General features: G+C 33.1%; 2 protein-coding genes and 1 pseudogene across 2 annotated transcripts; 1 reads left to right on the top strand and 2 right to left on the bottom strand.

The window, feature by feature from the left end:
- The first annotated feature begins 835 nt into the window (after positions 1–835).
- Positions 836–4732, top strand: LOC107012300 (mitochondrial outer membrane protein porin 2-like). Its single transcript, XM_015212100.2, has 6 exons — positions 836–1045; positions 1137–1204; positions 3416–3526; positions 3604–3690; positions 3799–4007; positions 4095–4732. The coding sequence occupies exons 1-6, from the start codon at positions 1003–1005 to the stop codon at positions 4399–4401; spliced, it is 825 nt and encodes a 274-aa protein (XP_015067586.1). The 5' UTR covers positions 836–1002; the 3' UTR covers positions 4402–4732.
- A 3625-nt stretch (positions 4733–8357) lies between these two features.
- Positions 8358–9069, bottom strand: LOC107015465 (60S ribosomal protein L26-1-like). The gene has a single exon (XM_015215740.2). The coding sequence runs from the start codon at positions 8992–8994 to the stop codon at positions 8554–8556; it is 441 nt and encodes a 146-aa protein (XP_015071226.1). The 5' UTR covers positions 8995–9069; the 3' UTR covers positions 8358–8553.
- A 3629-nt stretch (positions 9070–12698) lies between these two features.
- Positions 12699–16080, bottom strand: LOC107013151 (annotated as a pseudogene).
- Positions 16081–24685: the final 8605 nt, after the last annotated feature.

Raw genomic sequence — 24685 nt, 5'->3', positions numbered from 1 at the left:
TAAGAGTTGTTCTTATGTTGGCCATAGCAGAACAAATTCATTCACTAAGTTCAAGATCAACTTTGAACTCTTTTCTTTTACATTTATGTAGACCCTAATCTCTTTGCATTCAAGGGTATAGGGAAATATCACTTTTTGGGTCATTAAGCTAGATCTTGTCAATTTGAGGTGACAAAATTAACTAATAAAATCATAATTTGCTCAACTTGTTTGAGTTTGGGTTAATTATTAACCCACTCATTTATCAGCTCAATTCATTTTAACTCGTCTAAATTCAACCCAATTCACCCATTTGACACCTATATATTAGGCTAAATAATTTTGGCTCATCGAACTCTAAGAGCTCATTTGGTATGAGGGATTTAAAATAATAGTATTGGAATAAAAATTCCTTATGTTGTTTGGTAGCTATGTTTGAGATAACTTACCCATCATTTCTATCATAGTGATCGAATAAGTTGTCCCATATACGTAATGATGGATAAATTATCCCAGAATAGTTAATCTTATAATAGGGAGCCAACCACGATCCGATCCCTAACTATCTTAGTTGCAAATTAAAGAACTCATTGAAACTCTTCTTTATAAAGCAAAAGGGCATTTATGTCTATTATCATGCTTAGCTCCTTAATTTGTATAACACCGGTTAGGGTCTGAGGTCGGGATTCAAGTTTTGGAGTCGGGGTCAAGGTTAAGGTTGTAAGTGGAATCACTATGTGGATCGCGGGTTGAAGTGAAGATCTTATTTCATAATAATAAAAGTGAGAGAAATTTAAAAAATATTTTCGAAAAATAGAGTCTAATAAAATAGAAAAATGGGAATAGGAGTGATGGACGGTCAGTAGTTGACGATGGCGAGCATAACGGGTCACGGTTCTTGTGTTAAATTAAAATAAGCCTCCATTCTCTCTCCTTTTTTCTTCGCATTTCCACAACGCTAACACCAATTCTCTCTCTCTCTCTCGATCGAATTGGAATTGGATTTTCACTTTGCTCACGATTATGGGACCTGGATTGTTCTCTGATATCGGCAAGAAGGCCAAAGGTAATTTTTCTCGATTTTTAATTGATGTTCTACAACTAGGAATGTTTTTGAATAATCAAAAGATGAAATGTTGTGCTGTTTAAATTGATAGATCTGCTGACGAAGGATTATATCTCCGATCAGAAATTGTCCATCTCTACCTACAGTGACACAGGAGTGGTATGATTTGTTCTGTTTTATCTCTATTTGTTGCATATTAGTTTTCATATATTTTTTTGAGAGTTTTTATGTGCACTTTGAGTTGCTATTAGAGGTCTATCTGTCCAGATTTCGAAATTCCAAGTGTTTTTTCCTTATTTTTTTTTTCAAATTTGGTGAAGGGAATGGCTACTTTCGAATGTATATATCAGTATATGGCATTTTCTTTGTCTAATTTATGTGTGGAATCTTATGAGATTGACGAGAAAAAATCTCGAGATGTTATGGTGCGTTAATTGATGTGAATAATTTTTGTTTATTATATCAAGCATATTTGTGTTGGTTTCATTGTGTTACTTCTTCTCCATTTTGGTAATGATAGTATTTGCCAAATGAAAATTAATTGTGCCATATTGCTATTGAAATAATGCATAGAAAATTGTATTCGGCTGGTAAGCTCAATAAAGAGAACACTATGAGGATATATAGGAAGTGTCGTTTAGTAATAGTGTAATACTAGATAATCGATCTTCATAACCAGGAAACTGATTATGTCAAAATGAATTGAATTCTAGTTTCCTGTTTGGAGGATACGAGTGATTCTTTTAAGGAGTATTCTCAATTTGACTATGGACAGAGTAATTAGATACATTACTTTTCAATCTTTATCATATATAAGTTTCGGTTGTTCTCTTTGACTTACCTTGAGAAATAATTGCACTTTTCCTCAAAAGTCAGGTCCAATCACTCTATTCCTGTGTTTTTGTTGTATTAAACATAGATGTCATGTAGAGCATATTTTTCCTTACTGTTAGTGCATCAATCGGTTCCTTTTTTATGAGGAAAAACAGCTAATACTGACTGCATACTTAAAACCTGTTGGAGCCTGGGACGTAGACCATTAGTTGAACCTCCATTTGTTTGAATAGTAACTTGGCAGTAGTTTTCAACTTTTCATTCACTAAATTTTATTTGGAAGAAGCATTGGTTACAGTTATCACCTTCTAAATTTAAAACAGAGACAAAGAACTCTGATGTGTTCTGCGAGATGTTTTAGTAGTAATCCTTGTTTGATGAGACACAGAATATCTTCCATTGTCTCTTCATTGTTTATCTGCCAAATCTTTGCTGGGCATATTTGTGTTTAAGGTTGCTTCTCCCATCTTGAAAACTCAACTCATTCCATTTTGTTCAATGAAACCAGCATTATTTTAGAGTTTGTACAAGTCGTCCAATTTGAATTAGAGACATACATGGAAGAAAATGTGCATTCATATAAGATCTTTTTTTTTCATAAGTAATGAAGTTTGCATTTATAGTAATTCTTAAGATGCCCATCCATAGTTGGTCCACATGTTTGAAACCCAGGGAATATTGGCCCTCCTCTCTACCCTGCTTTCACTTAAATACCATGTTTCAGTCAGCAGAAAGGTTGTCATGATGTGTACCCTACTCACATTGGTATTTGATCTTATAATCCCATTGATATAGTTTCTTGAAAAATATGATCTTGATGGGCAAATTCATGCTTAAAAAGTTAACAAGTAATTATTGCTAGAAACCATGAAGAAGCTTCTCAATTCAAATCCTTTTGCGCAACACATTGAAGAACTCCACTATAATCGCTTTCTTCAAGACATGATTCTGGAATTGCAAAAACCTTGCTAGTGTTTTGTCCTTAGGGTGATGCCTTATGTTTGATTGATTATTTATGTCTTTTCCAAAGCATTTGTGGCATCTCTTGGGTGATGTCAAAAGATTTAAGGTATAGAAAACTGGCAAGTTCAAAAGGTTCCTAGTAGGCTGAAACAGAGATGGAGGACTATCCCACTCTACAACTTCCGGACAATCTGGTTGGAAAGGAACAACGCTTGTTTTGAAGGGCATAGAGCACATTCCTAGAGTTAAATATAGATGTGTACAGAACCTGTACTTCTGGTGTAATAGCAATATGTAGTTAATCCAGATCAGTACATGGATTTTCTGGAGTTAAGTAAAGAACAATAGCAGATTTTCTGGCTGGGTCTTGTTTCATGTCATGTATCCTTCTGTACCTTCTAGGTACTGTTTCAATAATACTTCACGTTATCAAAAAAAAAATACATAGTTTCAGATCTTTTCGGTCAATCATTTATTTCTTCTGTGCAGTAGTTATCTTCTTATTAAATTATTTTAGCAATAGATCTATGGAGACCAAATTTCATGTTCTCTAATCACGATTTTTTAGTGCAGGCCCTTACATCAACCGCAGTGAAGAAAGGAGGGCTTTCAACTGGAGATGTAGGAGCGCTGTACAAATATAAGAACACTTTGATTGATGTCAAAGTTGATACAGGATCAAATGTGTGTTGCTCACGCCTTGATGTTCTTAATGATGTTTGTTTTTGCTGGATATCCTTCACATTTCTATCTTCCTGCAGATTTTAACAACTCTTACTTTGACTGACATCGTCCCATCCACAAAAACCATTGCCTCTCTGAAATTCCCTGACTACAGTTCTGGCAGGGTAAGATCTTTCCATCTCTTTTGGGCTCATTTCTTGGGTCCATTGCTAGAAATGATAAAAGAGTTCTCCCTTCTCAAAACTTGTCTTGCGCTTTCTTTTTTTTTTCAGCTAGAGACTCAGTATTTTCACCATCACGCAACCTTCACCACTGCTGTTGCTCTGAAACAATGCCCTGCAGTAGATCTTTCAATCACACTTGGTACTCCAACTTTTGCTCTTGGTGCAGAGGCAAGTTATGAGACTGCAACAAGTAAACTAACAAAGTATACTGCTGGCATTAGCGTGACAAAACCAGATTCCTGTGCTGCTATAATCTTGTAAGTTTAAGCATAAATGTCCATAACTTGTGCCGTTAGAAAAAGATTTGAGTTTGTGATATTTGTTGCTCTTTTTTTGGCCTTAAGAGGAGACAAAGGGGACACCATAAAGGCATCGTATATACATCATATGGATGCACTGAAGACGACAGCTGCTACAGGTGAAATCACTAGACGATTCTCCACAAATGAGAATACATTTACAGTTGGAGGGTCCTATGCTGTGGATTGCTTGACAATTGTGAAACTCAAGCTCAACAATCATGGAAGTTTGGGGGCTGTGTTGCAGCATGAGGTGATTCCAAAGTCATTGTTGACTATTTCTAGTGAATTCGACACCAAAGCCTTGGATAAGACTCCCAAGTTTGGCGTGGCACTAGCTCTTAAGCCTTGATAGGACAGCAGCCTGCCATTCGTGAACTCACACAAAGGAAATTCTTTGGGGTGGCACGTGAAAGGAGGCGCTCAATAAGTAAGTTCATAGACACTTCTTTCTTTTTTTTTCAGGAATGGATCTGTTCCTATAGGTGGTTCCCAAAATAGACCAGCTTGTGGCATTTCACAGTTTTCTATTTGTCTTTACCCTGTTTTGAGAGAGCAATTTTTTTTTAACGTAAGAAGTCCAGAGTTACCTGAGTAAGTGTTTTTGTTTTCGTCAGGATAGTCATATCCATCTAATTACATTGATTGGTTAAATGAAAGATTATTTAGAGACCTTCAGGCAATAGTTTTCTTTTGTGTGAAATTGAGAATAGGTTATAATGCAAATAAACAGCCTCCTAGCGGAGAAAAACGTAGTAGTGTTTGATATGAAAGAAAATATTTGTTACTTGTCTTCAAAAGTAAACAAGTGCGATTAGCTAATATCTTTTAAAGAGAAGTATTTTGCTGAAATTGAGCACAAATATCAAATCATATCCAAACAAATATGGTGGTGGACGTATTTTGTTCAAGTTTTGAGTACGTGTTTGTTTTATTTATACTTGAAAATGAAAATCAAATTGAACTCCTCTCCGCTGAACCTAGCTCTGCTCCTGGTAGGAAACCGTTTAGTTTTAAGAATGTGGAAACCAAAAGTGTCATATTTTTTGCACATGTTACACATTATTTTGTATACATTCAGAGATCAAAAAATCTTTAGGAGGGTGGGTATGTATGTCATCAATACAGAAATTGTCCTCGAATATGGCACATCCTTTTTAAATCAGGTGATTACCAATTTGACACATACTTATGGACTCTTTTTTTATCGTTCAAATATAACTATACAATACAAAACATGTGGTTTTTGTATATGATACAACCGAAAAAATACCACATCAAAACAATAAACAAATCAAAAAGAGAAAAAAACAACCTTATTTTGGTTCAAATTAGATGACATTTTATCAAAACCAAACAGCCTTATTTTCCGGAGCCAAATCAACAATTTTTTTCCTCAAAAAACATAACCTGTATATAAAAACAAAAGGGATATCTTTCTAACAAAATTAACACCTTTGCGCAAAAGTTCTATTAAAATCGCTGTTGGAGCAGCAATTTGTTATGTCTTTCCGAAGAAACTGAAATCGCTACATAAGCAGAGCATTTTGCCTCCAAATATTTTTTTCTTTGGAAAACTGAAATCGCTCACTCTTTACATTTGACATTTTTCTCTGCTTTTTATAATTATTGCTACTTTTTTTTAAAGAAAACTTTGGACGAAGGAGAAAAGGGGATGGAAGTGTGAGGGTTCTATTCATTATATCATCAAATTTGAGGGAAATTGCTGTCCATGCAGCGATTTAAGTTTATCAAAAAAAAATTGAGGAAAAAGGGTAGCAATTTCAGTTTTTTCAAAAAAAAAAAGCAGTGATTTTAATCGAATATCTTAACGATCTTAATGTTGTTCAAAGACATGGCTAGCAATTTCACTCTATCGATTTTAATTTTTTGATATGCCGTTTGTGATTTTGTGTTTTGACTCCGGACCCACAAAAATTAAGGACTAGTCTCATCATTTTGTCAGACACATAATGCGCGATATTTGATACATCAGTGGGATGATAAATAGGTAACCTAAATTTTAAAGGGCACACTCAGCTAAGCTAATCAACAATCATCACAAACATTCCCCAGCTCCATGGATTCACAACCCAAATACTCATATTGGATCAGAGACCTGATACCCCAAGGGCTTTAGCATCACTGCCGGCTCATCGCATTAACCTTTTGCTCTTCTGCTTCCAAATCTCACCCTAAACTCACTTTTTCAGTTAACCAGATAATTCAAACAATGATCAAGTTGTCATCGACTTAAAGCTCGCTCCATTTTTCTATTGAAAAACAGATCTAACATGAACAAAAAAACTAAACTTACCAATATCCTTTGGAACAAAATGGTTGGGTGCAGGCAGAAAAGATTAAATACAACATGGAACATTGTTATTCCAAACATATGGTGCGTCTAAACATTCACACATATTTTCCATCTGTTTTCCCTTCTTCTCTTCCCAACTATAGTGTTTGACTTGCTCTATTCACTTCCTGCCTCGTTTAAGAAGAATCCTATGAGCCCAAGATATAAACCTCCTAATAGATTCAAAACACTAACTAGTTAGAGTCAACGATATGAATCCTATTTAGACATCTCCTCTACTAGAACAAATGCAAAACTTGCTCATTGGACTTCCAGCCAGTTCTTCAGAAAAAGAATCTCATGAGCACAAGATATAAACCTATTACTAGATTCAAAAGACACTACAACTCAATCTCATTTATCCTTTCACCTCTATTTGGCTGATCCTATTGATAGAACACATACAAACCTAAGATCACAATATAGTAAACAAAAATAACTACAATGCTTGCACAATCAGCCACATGGACTAGAGCTAAATCTACATATTCCCCTGAACCAAAACATGTAGGCTGAACTTAACTTTCGTTACTTACAAGAACTTAACTTTCGTTACTTACAAGCCAAGGATACACTACAAACAACTCTAATGCTATTTCTTAATTACCTCAGAACTACATATCTATTAACTAATAAGAAGGCATTCTTAACAATTTTAATCACTAAACATTTCACAGATATATATATTCAAAGCACAAACTGGTTAAAGCAATCATTCCTGCCGAAAGAAACATAAATAAAGTGAAACAGATACAGAAGTTTAAATCTTTAAATTTTATATTGATCACAACCAAAATTAGCAACTTTTAGCATCATTTAATTAACAGAAGAAAAAAACCAAAAGATTCAAAGATCAAGAACCCTAATAAACCAACTATGTACTGATACAGCCTCTCTTCAGCTGAGATAGAACAAAGAAGGCTTTAAATCTAATCAACAGTCTGCATGACATCCTCAGCAGTGAAATCTGTGTACCATTATCCTTGTTAGTCGCCTGGTACTTCAGCAGTGTTACATCAACAACCACCTCCGGTTCCAAATCCAGACCTAGACCTTCAACTTTAAGACAGACTAAACAACGCTGTAGTTCTCAGACTCATAGCTCTATTTTCTATTAAAAAGTCAAATTTCAAAGCAACCTAAACCATCTTTTCCACTAACTCCATTGGAACAAAATGCTTAGGTCGGATGCGGGCGAAAAAAGATCAGATATGATGTGCACTCTCATTTACACATCTTTTCCATCAGTTTTCCTTTCTCTTCCCAACAATTGTTTCACTTGCTCTAATTGCTTCCTGCCATCTCTTGAGAAGAACATAATGAGCCTGAGATATAACCTCCTAATATATTCAGGACACTAGGACTCAATCCCAAACTAGTTAGGATCAGCACTCTGAATCCTATTTATCCCTCCCCTCTATTTGGATGACCCTATTAATGGAACAACTACAAAACCTACTTTATTCACTTCCTGTCATTTCTTCAGAGGAAGAATCCCACAACCCTGAGATATCAAGCTATTAATGGATTCAAGACACCAGGACTGAATCCCAAACTAGCAAGCATTGCCGCACTATATATCCTATTTATCCCTCCCACTCTTTTTGGGTTATCCTATTAATAGAATAGGATGCAGAATTTCAATCACAATATAGTGAACAACAAAGAATTTACAACGCTTGCAATGAACCACACAGGACTATAGATAAATCTACATATCTTGAACAAAACTGAACATGCAAGCTTAACATAATTTTCATAAAGTACAAACTAAGAATACACTACGAACAACTCTTTAAGTTTAGAAGCTATGTAGTTCATTAATTACCTCGGAAACTACATATCTATAACTTCCAAATAAACAATTATCATGTCAGTCACCAAACATTGCACAAATTATATTCAAAGCACAAACTGGTTGAAGCAATCATTCTGGCAGAAAGAACCATAAATAAAGTGAAGTAGGCACACAAGTTAAAATCTTTAACTTGAGTTATATTGATCAACCCAAAATTAACAACTTTCAGCAACATTCAATTATAACATCAAATAAACCCAAAAATTCAGAGATGTCAAAAACCCTAATAAACCAAAAACGTACTGATATAACCTCTCTTCAGCAGAGATAGAAGAAAGACGACTTTAAATCTAATCAATAGTCTGCATGACCTCCTCAGCAGTGAACTTTGTACCCTTATCCTTGTCAGCAGCAGCACGACCCTTAGCCTTACGATCCAACAAAGACTTACGATCCTTATCGAGTCTGAGTTTGGTAACAACAACCTTAGATGGATTAATACCAACATTAACAGTAGATCCGTTAACCTTCTCTCTAGTTATACGTTCAATGTGAATAACCCATTTCTTACGGTACACTTGCATAACTTTTCCTTCACGGCCCTTGTAGGTTCCTCTTACTACTTGAACTTCATCGTCTTTCCTTACCGGGATAGATCTGACGTTGTACTTGGCACGTAACTCAGATGAAAGCGGTGCGCTCATCAACACCCTGCGAACGCTTGATGGAGCAGTGAAATGGGCCTTTCTGCTCTTGCGGCGAGATGAGGAAACCCTTGGATTGTACTTCATTGTTGCAGAATTGGATTCTCACACTACAGCTTTTTCTCTGTAAATGCGGCTGATGAAGAAGATGAATTTAGGGTTTTTTTTGGTTCTTATAGGGAGAAGATTGGGGATAGTGAAACTAGGGTTATGTATTGGGCCTTTGTTTTGATTTACCCATTATTGGACTCGGCCCATTTAAAAGATTGGGGTTTGAAAACTCTGGGAATTTGAAAGAAATGTCACGAGTGAAATAATAACTTTTATTATTTCACTCGTGATATTTCTTTAGGAAAAATGTATATAATTGCAAACTAATAACCTTAAATAAATGGAGTAGTTAGGATTTGATTTAATTGTGCTCCATAGCAAACGTTTGCAAAAAATTGTCAGGCGCCTCTCTCCCAAATATCTCGCTCGCCACTCTCCTCCAATCTCTCGCTTGCTTCCTCACTTTTTATACAAACACAAGTGTATAAAAATTGTTTCTAATTGTATAAAGCAGAGAAAATTGTATAAATACATATATTTTTGTTCCCCTCTCTCCCCTCTTCCAGATCTCACTCGTCACTCTCCCAAATCTCGCTCGCCACCCTCGCCTTTCTCACTTATACAAACAGAAGCGAAATGTATAAATTGCATTTCTATTTGTATAAAGCGTGAGAAAATTGTATATACACATGCAAGTACATATATTTTCGTCCTATACACTTATAATTATACAATAAAAATACTCCCCTGCCCAATTTCTTTTGTCTTTCTCTCTTTCTCGTTTTATACAATTTTTAAATTGTATCTAATTTCTCTCTTTCTCGTTTTATACAATTCGATTCAATTGTATATTCCTTGTCAAGTCCCTTTTTTCTTTCTCTCTTTCTCATTTTATACAAATTCAAATTGTATATAATCGTTATACACTTATAATAATACAATTCGTTTTTATATAGTTCTCTGTCTAAGTATCTTTCTCTTTCTTGTTTTATACACTTCGTTTTATACAATTTGCTTCAACTGTATATGTATAGCGAATTATACAGTTTCTATGTTTGCTATGGAGCGCAATTATGCAAACTTTGCTATAGTATACAAATATGAATTTTTCATTTGCTATATGTGAAAGTTGCCCTATTTCTTTTAAGTTCAAAATAATGTCATGAGTTCTAACCTTTTATGTTTATTAATTTCTGGAGTTTAAGTAGAAAATTTATTTTAAAATCAAGTTGAAACTTCGATATACGGTGATAGGGTATAGTATGGTGGAGTTCACTTGTAAAAAATTCAAACTTCGACATATTATTTGTACATAAGGATTTTCATGATTTAGATAAGAAAATTTTTCTTAAAAAAATTACGTTAAAAAGTGTCTAAATTTGAATAGTGAGATGATACTCCCTCCGTCCAGAATTATTTGTCATGTTAAGATTATCGAAAGTCAATTTGACTAAATTTTAAAGGAAAATTAGATCATATTAATTCGATAATTAAACAAAAAAAATAGATATTCTAAAATTATATAAAAAGTACTATAAATTACAATTTTTTGCATATTAATATGATGAAAAAGTACATCTTAAAATATTAGTCAAAGTTTTTATATTTTGACTCTAAAAATAGAAACCATGACAAACAATACCAGACGGGGGAGTACTAAAGTTTGGCTCGCGGTTCAAAAGTTGAGTAATTTCCCTAGATAGTCACCCATGTTTGGGAAATTACCTAGGAATATCACTTATGTTTGTTTTAGGACTACAACATCACTCAATTTTGCCTATTTTCCTCAAAATATACTTGACACAAGAAAATACATTATTTCTCTCCTACTAGGTGTCATGTCACATTTTTTAACTTATTATTAATATTTTTCTAATTCTTTTAAAGAATAGGAAGAACCCACATATTTTCTTGAAGAAGCGAAGGAGCTCATATTACAATTCTTGATGTAATTTTTTTTACTGGGTATAATATGTGGATTTGTCTATTTTTTTTAAAAAATATCTATCTATATATAATAGGAGAAGTAAAAAGTGTTACATGTCAGCACCACAAATATTCAAGAATTTTAATTTTTCGAAAAGTATTTTAAATATGCTCTAAAAATATAATTAAAAAAATAGAAATTTTAATACAACTATTTTAAATAGAAAATAAAAGTTCTTTTGTTAAAAAAAACTGTAACGACAAAAAAATGGATGATTTTTAAATGCCTCTAATTTCAATTTTAAAAGAAAAAAATTGAAATTGAACTTTTTTTTATAAAAACAATAATGACTATTACAGGGGAAAAAATGAAAGATCTTCAAATGCTTCAAATTTCAATTTTTAAGGTTAAAAAATGAAAACTAACGTCTATTTATATTTATCACACTTTCAGTGATTTTAGGGAATGCTCCAACAAAATGGAATGTAGAAATATCTATCTAAATAGAAGAAAAAAAAAGTGCACATAAAAAAACTATAATTATTATTTAAAAAATTAATTTAAAAACTTATATTAAAAAATAATAATTATCATTAAAAAACTTTTTTTAAAAAAATAGTTAAAACAGTCCACTATAGTTAGTTATAGAAATGGGGTAATTCTTTTTTATTCATTTTTAAAATTTATCTTTATATAACTAAAAAACAAAACATTTTCAAAAAACATAAATAGAAAAAATATTTTTTTTAAAAAAAAACATATTGCATCTAATGTTTAAATAGGTTTAGAGCATATCTTTTTAATAATAAAAAAATAAATAATGTGACATGACATCCTAATAGGAGAGAGATAATATATTTTTTGTGTCAAGTATAGTTTGAGAAAAATAGGTAAAGTTGGATGATATTGTAGTCAACATAAGTGATATTCTTAGGTAATTTCTCAAACATGGGTGACTATCTAGGGAAATTACTCTTAAAAAGTGGCTATTTTGGGATTTTATTTGTTTATTAATGTAATCCATTGGTTTACTACTTAACAAGTAGGGACCAACTTCAACTGTCCTAATATTATGGATGTAAGATTTACTCATTCATTAAAAATTGTGAATAATATGACAAAATAAATAAAATAAAATAGTATAGAATTTGTGGTTGAACCCCCACATAAAATCTGTCCATTTGAAGAAAAAATTAATAATAATTACAAAAAAAGTAAAATATATATATATATATACATACATACATATATATATATATATATATATAATTTGACAAGATAGTTAGAATGAATATATTAACAAAATCACTCCTCCCCGCAACAAAACCTCTTTATTCTTCAAGTCATGTAAACATTAAAGATTACGTTTGCAAAACTTCATTGAAGATGTCATTCGCTTTAAAATTGACAAGAAAAAGGAAAAGTCACATGAATTGAAATTGAAAGAAGTAATTTTTTCCGCTTTTTTTACGAGACATTGCTAAGTTAGATCGTGTATATGTAATAACTAGTTCGAGTGTCTAAAAGAATTAGTTGTTGTAACTATTTATACTTGTGGTTGTGGGACTATATCGTATATTATGTTGTTATCAGAAACAAATCCCAACACTAAGAAAAAAGAAGTGATTCTAGCTCAAGAATTGCAGTGTGTATATTTCATAGAAAAAAATTTGGGTCCATCAGCTCAAACTCTACAAATTTACACCTATAATGATCCTTTTTTTAAATCAACAGTAGTAACTCCAACACATGTTGTGGATGAATACAGAACATGTTTTACAAAAAAATAATAATTAGAGTTTAATACCTCTATTTACATTTTTCGTTGTTACCTATAAGGAAGTCTCCATTTCTTATGCCAATATATAGATACTCTAGACCACAAAGGGAGCCCGAAACTATACTCGGGATGATGGTCTAAAGGTCTGCCCACTGTTAACAGTAGCCACACATACCTCGAATCCTTCAAGTCAACCGGATTCCACCTATCCGCCATAAAAATAAAAAGACCAGGTACCCCAGATAAAGGAACCACAAATGTACCCTGAGCAAAGAAAGTAGTTAGTCGAAAAATCTAGTTCCCGCCAATGCATGGGTTTCCAATGGTCTCCCAAGGCCCCATAATTGATTCGGATGCATGATCAAGGGCCTCATTTGGAGACCAACTAGTGCAGCCAGATGTGATCATGTAATATGTTCCCTGGTGCTTAAATAGAGCAGTTGCTTCCCTGTGTTGTCCGATAAGAATCTTTCTCGTGTTGTCCGTCACATCTGTATATTCTTCGTTCAGTGGACCAATATGAAGGTCCTTGTTGTGTTCCGATGAGTAAATCAGATATGCTACACCGTCATCGTCTTTGAACAGTGTCATGTCCCTGCTATCATATCCTTGAGGCCGTTTGCTATACAAATAATTAAAAGGGCCAGTAGGCAAATTACTAGTAGCAACACCTACCGAAGCTTTGGTATAGTTCGCATCATCAATATGTATCCACATTACATATTTATCTGTCTTCTCATTGTGAATTACTTTTGGCCTCTCTAGCACATTCAATTTGTATAAATCATGTGTCTCGTTTTTTTCTTCAGCTGCTAAAACAATGCCTTCATTTTTCCAAGTCCACAAATCTTTAGATGAATAGCAACCGACACCAATGACATCAACCTACAAGGACAAAAGAATGGAGATGAAAAGCTGAATACCTTACAGAGTGCCAGGCAAGAAAAAATATTTGGCCTTCGTCAAACAGCTTATAAGAGCACCAATGTTGAGTAATCAATAAGAGATGAGCTGTGAAGGAACTAACAAAATTCCCAGTACCTACCTGATTTAAACAGTATTTGAGGAAAATGATATGAAGAATTTGTTTTCTGGGCTACGAACATGAGATACATTCTCATAATTTCACCAAAGCACTTAATGCCATGCAAAACTTCCGTCATCATTAGAACAGCAAAATCTAGTCTAGTAATAATCAAAATTAGCAACACCTAGGCCACATTTTATGTACGCGATATTTGCCTATAAACCTTATCTCTACAATGTTTGAGATTCCCAAACTCAGCTACCAATGTTCGCATCCTGCCTGCCAACGATTCCTAAAGTTCCAACTGGCACAACAAGATATACCTACTCTTGGATTAGAAAATAATCTCATTTTAGCAGGAAATGAGATAATATTTTATACCATTATAAAACAAAGCATAAAAAATGACCCAGCAAGCAAAAAACTAGTACGAGCTTTCTTTCTTATTGACTATAAAGTGCTAGCCTTTATTTTCATACACAAGCTCCCATAATTTTTTGCCTCAATATTACCACACTATAATTGTAGACATAGACACAACAGCAATTAGAAGGGGAATTTTCAGAAGATGTGCAAGCCTTACATAATCACGTTACAACATAAGATTCATAGGATAAATATATCAACGAGGAGAAGAGGCAATAGAATTTTTCTTCCAAATTTAAATGTCACATCTCTTAAATTTCATTAGTTAAACAGGAATGGGACAGTATTTTAAAATTTCAGAGATCAAGACAGCAAATGATCTCCTTACCTCTGATGAATTATTAGATCAAGATACTGAAATCGTAGATCATGTGATCCTAGACGCACCAATATCACTGCCTACTCACTCCATTGTCAATTTTTTCCTCGTCTTATCATCCTCGCACCATCTATCATTTGATCAGAACAGTAAAATCGTAGACCACGGATCCTAGATGCATCAATGTCTCTTCATACTTGCTCCGTCTATCATTACTTTCTTCTTCTCCTTTTTTTTTCTCGTTATTTTTCCTTCCTATTTAGTTTATCCTCAATTTTGGTGGGCAAATGGATCTTTCTTTTCCACACAGCACTATCATTATTTATAACAGCCCCATATTGAGAATATAAGGCCACGTTGGTGTGTCAATTGAACAACTTTCATTATGTAAGTTCATCATTGATGGAAGCAGGAGCTGCTGCTTGTATTGGAAATGTTTCAAGTTCCTCAATAATGTTGCGAGAAATTAGTCTTTGGCAAAACCATTTGAGACCAAAGAACACCAGGGAAAAGACCACAAAGATGGGGATAAAGAGTAAGGATTGAAGCCTCCTTAGCTCTGCCAGGAACTGGACAGGGGTTAGCTCTAGCTTTGTAAATGTGTAAAGCCAAGTGAAGAAATGCAGAATTGAGAGAACCTATAGATGGTGATTTTATCTCACACGCACAAAAAAATAATAGTATTCTCTGCTGCATAATTGTCTTAATTTCACTATGGACACAAATGGATGATTAACATATAGAATGATGGAAAAGTAGTCAGGAAGGATGCAGATGCATAAGCAATGAATGGAGAAAAGGACCGCAAGTGTTCTAGCACAGACGAGGCCTCACAGGTGACTAAAATTATGTTCTTCACTATCTAAAGAAGAACACAGGCAAGACGTCATGCAGATATTTTGTTAAAGAGTGTAGAGGGGCTGAAGATCTCTTTACATTTTCCCATTCTAAAGTATCCTTTATTCAAGCACATTGTATATAACAAACAAGAAGTGAGGAGAATCACCTAGACTACAAGATGTAGAGAAGCAGTTATAGGAAACACAATGATGGTGTTACAGAAAAAAAAATGAACTTGTAACCGATGCATCAAGTCCAAAACTTACCCTTGCTGCTCCTCTTTTGTGAGCATGATAAATGGGGCCATCTTTATACTCTCCATACCAATAATACATTTCTGTCCTTGAATCATAAAGAATGCCTCCCCCATGAGCCTGTATCGGGTTCCCCTCTGTATCCAACCATATTCTTCCTGGGTGGTAATAGTAAGTATCATTCGCATAATCCTTCCTAGGATCCACAGCAGTCCTCTGATCAGGGATAAACACATGCCTTAGCTGGGAAGACTCGTCAAGGAATTCATCAATGAAGGTGGTTGGCCGTTTAGGCTTCCGTTTGGCAGCACGCGTGGATCGCTTCCTGGGATGTGGAAGCTGTATATTTTCCTCCTCGACCTTTTCAAGTATGTTAAACTGTGTGCGCTGGTTTGTACTTAAGTGAGTCTCCTCACTTTGCGCATTTCTTTGATGAGCAAAGGAGAAAAGGTGAAGGAAAAGAAGGCACCCTACTACAACTGGAAATAATCTGCCCCCTGCATTGCAATGTAAAATGAGTGATTCCTTGAATTTTTTCTTGACCCTCATTTTGAATCTTTGCTATCTTGAAAAGGTACGGAAATTCAAACTAAAGTCACAACTACAAGAAGGCATATGTGGAGCATAATTGAGACAAGAAGCACATGCTCACGAACGTATGGACACATCTACATACAAACATATATCTCGTGACTAGTTTATCAATATTTGAAATTGCAACTTATATGAACAAGAATGATAACAGGAAAAAAAAATGTGTGAAGTGATTCGAGAGTTCTAAAGTCTAAGAAGTCATTTGATGAGACATTTGTAACACAATTTTCAAGTTTAACCGTCCGATTTTAACCAACATGGTCCATTTAAATTTATGAGAAATGGTCTATCCGATATTGAAGCATAAATAGCCTCCAAGTTTATACATTTCAATTAGCTTTGGTCCAAGCAAACTATAACCAGATGAGAAACATCACCAAAATCAAACCCAAATTCTACGGATTGGACTAAATTTATCTCTCCAACATTACACTTACCAATTTTCTTTTCTTCCTTTTTCATTTCAGTAAAGATTACACTAACGATGACTATCACCCACAGTATGCACTTTTGATCCCTTCAGGAACAACCTATGTTGCTTGGATTCTTCAAAAATGTCAGCGGATGCAAAAATAGTGTGTCCGACCTGGCTGCGGCTACATTTTAGGAGAGTTGAGCAACATAGGGAACAACTACAACAACAACGTACCCCGTGTAATCCTACAGGCTACAAGTGGAGTCGGGATAAGGTTACGCATATCTTATCTCTACCTCTACAAGAGATGCAAATTTAACTAGACGCTCAGCATAAGGAATAACTATAACAAAACCCATAACAACGACATACCCAATGTAATCACACAAATGAAATTTCTAGAGTATAGATTGTACGAAGACCTTACTCTACCTTGAAGAGATAGAGAGATATTTATAACACAATATGTGAAGTGATTCGAGAGTCCTAGAGTCTGAGAAGTCATTTGATGAGACATTTATAACACAATGTTCAAGTTAAACCATCCAGTTTTTGACCAAAATGGTCTCTTTAAATTCAGGAGAATTGATCTATCTAACTCTGAAGCATAAATAGCCTCCAAGTATACACATTTCAATAAGCTTTGGTCCAAGCAAACGATAACCAGATGAGAAACATCACCAAAATCAACCCCAAATTCTATGGGTTGGACTAAATTTATCTCTTGATACCAATTTTTCTTTCTTCCTTTTTCATTTCGGTAAAGATAAACTAACCAAGAATATCATCTACAGTATGCACTTTTCATCCCTATAGGAATAACCTATGTAGCTCGGGTTCTTCAAAAATGTAATAGTTTGGAGGATCAGACATGGATGCGGCAACATTTTAGGAGAGTCAAGCAACATAGGAAATAACTACAACAACTTACCCCGTGTAATCCTACAAGTGAAGTCGGGATAAGGTAGGTAGATTGTATGCATACCTTATCCCTACCTCGTAGAGATAAGAGATGCAATTTTAGCTAGACCCTCAGCATAGGTAATAACTATAACAACAACAACTACATACCCAATGTAATCACACAAATGAAATCTGGAGAGTATAGATTGTACGAAGACCTTACCCTACGTCGAAGAGATAAAGAGACTGTTATCAATAGACCCTCAACATAGGGAACAATTATACCAACTATCCTTAATCTGAAAACAAAATCTTTTAGCAGAGACCAACCCAAAATACAAACGGGTCAGCTCAAGATCCGCAATAAACACCATTGGGAAACCAACCTCTAAAAATATGAGCCAAACAAACTCCAACAAAATGAGTAGGGTCCAGCAAATTATTTGGTCTCTCAATAAAAGGGGTGAAGGAAAAAAGTAAAATTCTACAATCAAATCAACAACAACAACAAAAAAGTTTATCAGAACACAACCTTGAAGTGGATTGAACAAAATCTCTCGACATATGTTTTGTTCGTGTCAGCTCAAAAAGAAAAGCCAAGCAATAGTTAAACAACTAATCATCAAATTTTCATACATAATCAGCCACACTACAATACAAGTTCTCAACAACCCTTTTCATTTCTGTATATGAATTTCAGTAAATCAGCTATTTGAAAAGAAGCCATTTTTCAGAAAAGGGAATAAGAGAAAAGGAGATTTGAGTAAAAGTTTGTTGTTGGATATTGAATTAATAATGATGATGAACAAGAAACTTCAGAACAAAGTTCCTCTTGTCGGTCCCTTTTCTGCAGTCGCAACAAAATTTTACCGTCACCGAAAAATAGCTTCCCTAAATGAACAATGTTTAATGACAGATTGATTTTCGGGAATATCTTTGTAGCTTTCACTAGTCAACTTCAAATTCACTCCTCCGTGTTCTTAATTACTTACTTATCCACTTTTGTTTTTTTAGTTATGTTAATTACTTGTTCATTTTAACTCAATCAAGAAATGCAGTTATTTTTATTTAATCATATCCTTAATTATTTTTAAAAAGCTATAACATCTTAAATGTCTTAAGTTTCTAGTTCATCAACTTCTTAATTAATAGAAATAAAATAGTAAACTCAATATGTCAATAATTATTTTCATAATAGATGTGTCAATTCAAAAGCAAACAAGTAATTAGGACCAGAATGAGTACTTTAATATAAATATTTTATGATATTATTATTGTAAATCAAAATATTTTTTAAAACTTTTTTTTAGAAAAATAAGTAATAATTAGTATTTTTAAAAGATAAGAAAAAAAAATGAGATTATAATTGAATCCAAATTGAGCTTTTTACCATAATGATTTGTTGTGTCTTTATTCAAAGACACCTTGTGTGGAATTTTAGGAATTTTTGAATTATACCACAAATTTCAAATTGGGGTGATACAACACGGATTTTGAAATTGACATGGGCTGACTTCATCTGGCTATAAAGAGAATATTTTTTCTATGGTGGTGGCGCTATAGTGGCGTGTCATCCAATATTGCGGAGTCAATCGAGCAGAGACTTGAACCTCCTCTTTCGTGATAAAAATAAGAAAAAGGGTCTGAAAAATGCTTCAACTTTGATTGAAATTTCGCTATTGCAATACTAAAATTTTTGGAGGACCTTTTACATCCCTGCACTATTTAATAGTGTATTTTAAAGATATATATGTGTTCACGTGGACACATAACTATTTATAATTATGCAATTTTTTTAATGTCCACGTGGGCGTATATATACATTTCAAATATACTATTAAATAGTGCAGGGAGTAAAAGGTCCTTTCAAAGTTTCATATCGTTACAATAATTTTGATCAAATTTCAGACCTTTTTTCAGACAAACAAATGAGGGTTACTCAAAAAATCCTCCAACGGGTGCTTCAAACTTTGGGACAAGGTAGAGGAGGTATTCTAACACAAGGAGGGTTAAATCCATGAATTTTTTATCTATATCAATCATAATTCGACCCCATGGAGCCAGAATTTTGGGTTCAGAGTTCTTCAACAGTTGTTTGGCGTCCTAGTAGGTTAGGCTTAACTAAGTAGTTAAATTTGTCTTTACCTGCTTAAATACTTTTTGAATTATTAGGAGATTGCACGTATAGACCTTTGGGTACAAAGTTTGGACGACAGAATGTATGGATCACAATTGTTTAGGTTGTTTAGGTACTTAATTTGCTGATGTTGACCTTGCAAATATTGTTATTTGTTATTATATGAGTGTAACTAGTGGGTTATGAGTTATAAGATGGAAGAACTGTCCAGAAGAATTGATCGTCTGAGAGTAGTTGATGGTTATTGTTTTTCAAGTTATGTTATGTATGCATGCGTCTGAATAGTGAAACATGTGCAATGAATGTTGGGGAAAACATAAAGGTTGAACGTGAAATCATGATTGTTGACAATCTCTTGCAATGAAAGTACTTTTGTTTACTTGTACTACAAGTGTGATTGTATTCCATTATGATTATGATTGTATTTGTGTGACTCTTGGTTGGCTTGGGTATCACAGCTAGTACAAGATATTATTTGGTTGGCTCTGGTACCATACATTGTACATATTATCAATTAACTCGAGTACTACACCCAACACGGGATAACTTTTGGTTGACTCAGGTACCATGTCTGGTACATACTATCAGTTGGCTCAGATATCACACCTGGAACATGATACTGTTAGTTGGCTTGGGTGATAACGACACAGATATCATAGCTCATATCAAGCTTTAGAGGAGCTTGATGGACACCAAATATAGATATATAATGTGTTGAAGGTCCACCAAAATGAAGAGAAAGAAAAAAGTGACCATGTGTGCAAATGATCATCTCATAAATGCAAGAATTCCAACCATTATTGCTTTCAAAGTAACTTGCGATAACATGATATTTTTTATAATTTTATCGAAAAAGGGCCTAATACCCTCGAAGTATTGGAAATGGTACACAATTACCCCCCATCCACCTATTGGCCCCCAAATACCCTTTTAATCCACCTTTGGGTCCAAATTTACCCCTTTCAGCAGAAAATCATTTTAAATATTTAAATATATTTTTAATTACCTGGCGCTCAACCATTGATTGTAATTTAATTATTTAATATAATTTTAAATCCACCCATTACCCACCCATTTTTTAACTAAACCCGCTCCACTAACCCAATACAAAAGAATCCATCTAATTAAACAACCCTAAAACCTTGTTCCCAAATAAACACTTCATTTTGATTCTCAATGTATCAGCCTCAACAGTTGCTTCATTAAGTTAGCTACCACATCCACTTTTTCTCAAGAGTATTAACTGGTAACTTAAAAATTGCAAGAAGAATATCCTACACTACCACTTGTCCAATAAGTTAAGTTGTTGATGATAATTTTAAGTGAAGCTGTTGATGGTAATATTACTTAATTGGTATGCAATAACAAGATCAATAAAAAGAGTAAGAGCCTGTTTGGCTCAGCTTAAAAGCTGGTCAAACTGACTTAAAAGCTGATTTTTGACTTATTTAGCTGTTTGGCAATACTCAAAATAGCTTATTTTAAGTTAAAAAAAACTTATTTTAAGCCAAAAGTTAAAAGCTGGGGTAGGGGTGCTTTTTTTTTTTAGCTTATAAGCTGTTTTAAGTTGACCACATTTTTATCTTTTTGCCCTTAATATTTTTATACAATCTCCAAATTACAACATAACCCTAACATCTCTTTCTTCCATTTTTCCCTTTTCACGTTTGGCATAGCAACTTCAGCACTTTTATCCAAACACATAACTGCTTATTTTAAAAATAAGTTTCAGCACTTTCAAAAGTACTTTTTTAAAGCTGCTTTTATTAAGCCCATCCAAACGGGCCCTAAGCTCTTGATGATAATTTTATCAGCTAGACTATGGTATTTGCAAGTGTAAATACTGCGATTACGTCCCTAAATAGATGCATAAGCCTGATATTTAAATCACATCTTTTTCATCTTCTTCAAGTTCAAGAATGGTGCGTAAATGTATATTTCTTGCTTATTTGATCTTTTTGTCCTTCTTTGTAATGACTTCAATTCCCAATTCAACGAAAAGATATGATCAAGAAGATCATCTTCAATCAGCTTCTGTAATGTGCTATCAATTCCAAAGAATTCACCACAGTCCACCATTTCCTCCACCGCTTTCATCACTATCATTGTCACCGTCTTCATCACTGGATGAAATTGACCCAAGATTTGGTGCGGAGAAAAGATTAATCCATTTTGGTCCTAATCCTCTGCACAAATGAAAAAAAAAACAGAGCTACTAGATGGGTTCTTTTATATTGGGTTAGTGGGTTTGACTTAGTTAAAAATGGGTGGGTAACGGATGGATTTAAAATTATATTAAATAATTAAATTACAATCAATGGTTGAGTGCCATGTAGTTAAAAGTATTATGTAAATATTTAAAATGGTTTTTAGTTAATGAAAGGGGTAAATTTGGACACAAAGTTTTATTTAAATATTTAAAATGGTTTACTTATAAGAGCAACTTTCACATATGACAAACACAAAATTCTATTTGTATGCTATAACAAAGTTTACATACTTGCGCTCCATAGCAAACATAAATATGTATATACATATACAAAGAAACCAATCGTATAATTCACTATACATGTACAAAAGAAGGCAGTTATATACAAATCAATTGTATAATTTGTGTGAGTAAAACAAGAAAGAGAGGAAGACAAAAAAAAAATTGCGCAGTGAAATATTTGTATTGTATAATCATAAGTGTATATGATGAAGATATATGTATTTGCAAGTGTATGTACAATTTTCTCTCGCTTTATACAAACAGAAACACAATTTATACATTTCGTTTCTGTTTGTTTAAGCGATAAATGTGAGAGTAGAGAGCAAGATCTGGGAAAGGGGAGAGAGGGGAACGAAAATATATGTATATATACGATTTTTTCTCACTTTATACAAACAAAAACACATTTTATACACTTGTGTTTGTATAAAAGTGAGAGGGAGCGAGCGAGAGAGGGAGAGTGGCAAGCGAGAGTTTGAGGAAGAGAGGTGACTGACAAACAGTTTGATATAGAGTATAACTAAATCAAAGTGTGGTTATAACATTTGATTTGATTTATTAGTTGGTCATTATATATAATTTTCCCAACCTATTTTATAAATAATTTTCTACTCTTTTTCGGCCTACGTGACACTATCAGTCAAATAACTTGAAAAAATTGTCAAGACGCGCTGAGCCCAAAAAATAGTGCCACATAAATTGAAAAGGGATAAAAAATTATTTATGAAATATATTCAACGATAATAAAACCTTATATATTATAAATATGTCTCTAAAATTTCGAATATAAATTGAGGATACTTATATATTTTCCCTAAAATAAATAAACCCAAGCAATGTTGGGAATTTTTCTATTTAAGGGACCAATGAGAATATTGGAACAAATGTCCAACTAAAAACAGACCATAGTGGGACACTCCAATTATTGGAGTATTTCTTTTTATTTTTCACCAATAATTGAGGCTAATTCACCTATTCGATGATTAAATACTTTGCAGTAATATTAAATTATTATATTAAAACAAAATGATTAATATTATGATATATTTATTTAATAGAATATTTCTAAAAATATTTAATGTTATTGAATATCGTATCAATATATTAATTGTATACAAATATATAAATTAGCTTTAATATAAAACTAGCATCGTATATAATTCATTTTGGATCTAATATTGTCTTCCAAGCACCATCTACTGATCACATCATTTTTTGTAGGGATGTGCATCGGTCGGTTTGGTTTTATATATTATCAGTTTGGTTTATTAATTTTTAATTTTTAAATATGATAATCCAATAACAAATCAATAAGATACTCTGTATCGGTTTTCAATTTATTGGTTTTTGATCGTTATCAGTTCGGTTTTCGATTTATGCAATAAGAAAATGTCCGTAAAATATTATATGACTTCTCACTTCTCTAGATTCTTTGATATAGTGAGGACAAGAAAAATGATGAAAAATTGCATAAATAAGAAAAAATATAGTTCGAAGGCGATAATTAAATGTTACCGCCAAAACCTAGTATGAAATTGTTTATATGTTAATTAAATTACGGACCTTTACAAACTTGCAAATGCTACAACCTACAATTACAAACTAAAATCAAAATCAAATGAAATAGTCCAACAAGACTAAAACTAAAACTAAAATAACTACAATTGTGAACCCTTACTAAATTAAGTCTTTAGGTTTTGAGTAAACTGTAAAGAAAAGTAAAACGACCTAGTGGGAGAAGTGGGTACAGTACTAATAATTTGATATAGTTATAGTGTTTAGTTATATATTAAATTATTAATATTCAATAATTAGGAAATGTAAAATAGTAAATTATTACCGTCTTATTGAGTTTGGTTTACCCAATAACCCAATAGTAAAAATCGATATCGAACCAATAACCGAATAACTTTTTTTTATAAACCCATTAAAAACCTAATAACCCAACAACCCAATAACAATAACCCAATAATATTTTTTCGATTCGATTTTTGTACGTCCCTAATTTTTTTTTTTTTTAAATATGATTATACAGTACGATTGCCCTTCATTTTGGATAATGTTGTTTAGACTTCAAAATTTTGAATGATTAAAATATTTTTTTTTGTAATCGATTAAATGAAGGAAATTATTTGAACCTTTAAGGTGTTAAGTCTAACATAACTGAGACTTATTTTCAAAGGTCAAAAGTTATAATTTTTTAATAATATAATATAAATATAAGTAAAATAAATTATGGTTAAATATCAAAATTAAACTTAAAAATTAATTTGACATGATATTATTTTAATATTTTCAAAAATTGAAACTGTAATTTTCTATTATCTTATCTTACTATGTCCGCTTTAATTAGAAGTGTCAGAATTGAGTCTGAGATATAATTTTTTTTATTGTAACCGCTATTTTTGAATAAATTTTACAGTGCATAGTTCGTATTTATTTAAGGCTCGGACACAGAAAATATCTTACCAATGTGCCGCACCTAAATTCACCAATAGAGTCCAATTAGCCAATAGCCCCTTGTATTATCCGACACTATCCCAATGGCTATTCAGTAAATGCATATAATTCGAACGGCAAATCCGTCATTTTTTCTTTTCATCTTCTATAATAA

This window comes from Solanum pennellii, chromosome 3 (genome assembly GCF_001406875.1).
Source record: "Solanum pennellii chromosome 3, SPENNV200".
NCBI classification, from domain to species: domain Eukaryota; kingdom Viridiplantae; phylum Streptophyta; class Magnoliopsida; order Solanales; family Solanaceae; genus Solanum; species Solanum pennellii.
Note: the sequence above shows the minus strand (reverse complement) of the source record. Positions and strands in the feature narration are given on the sequence as shown.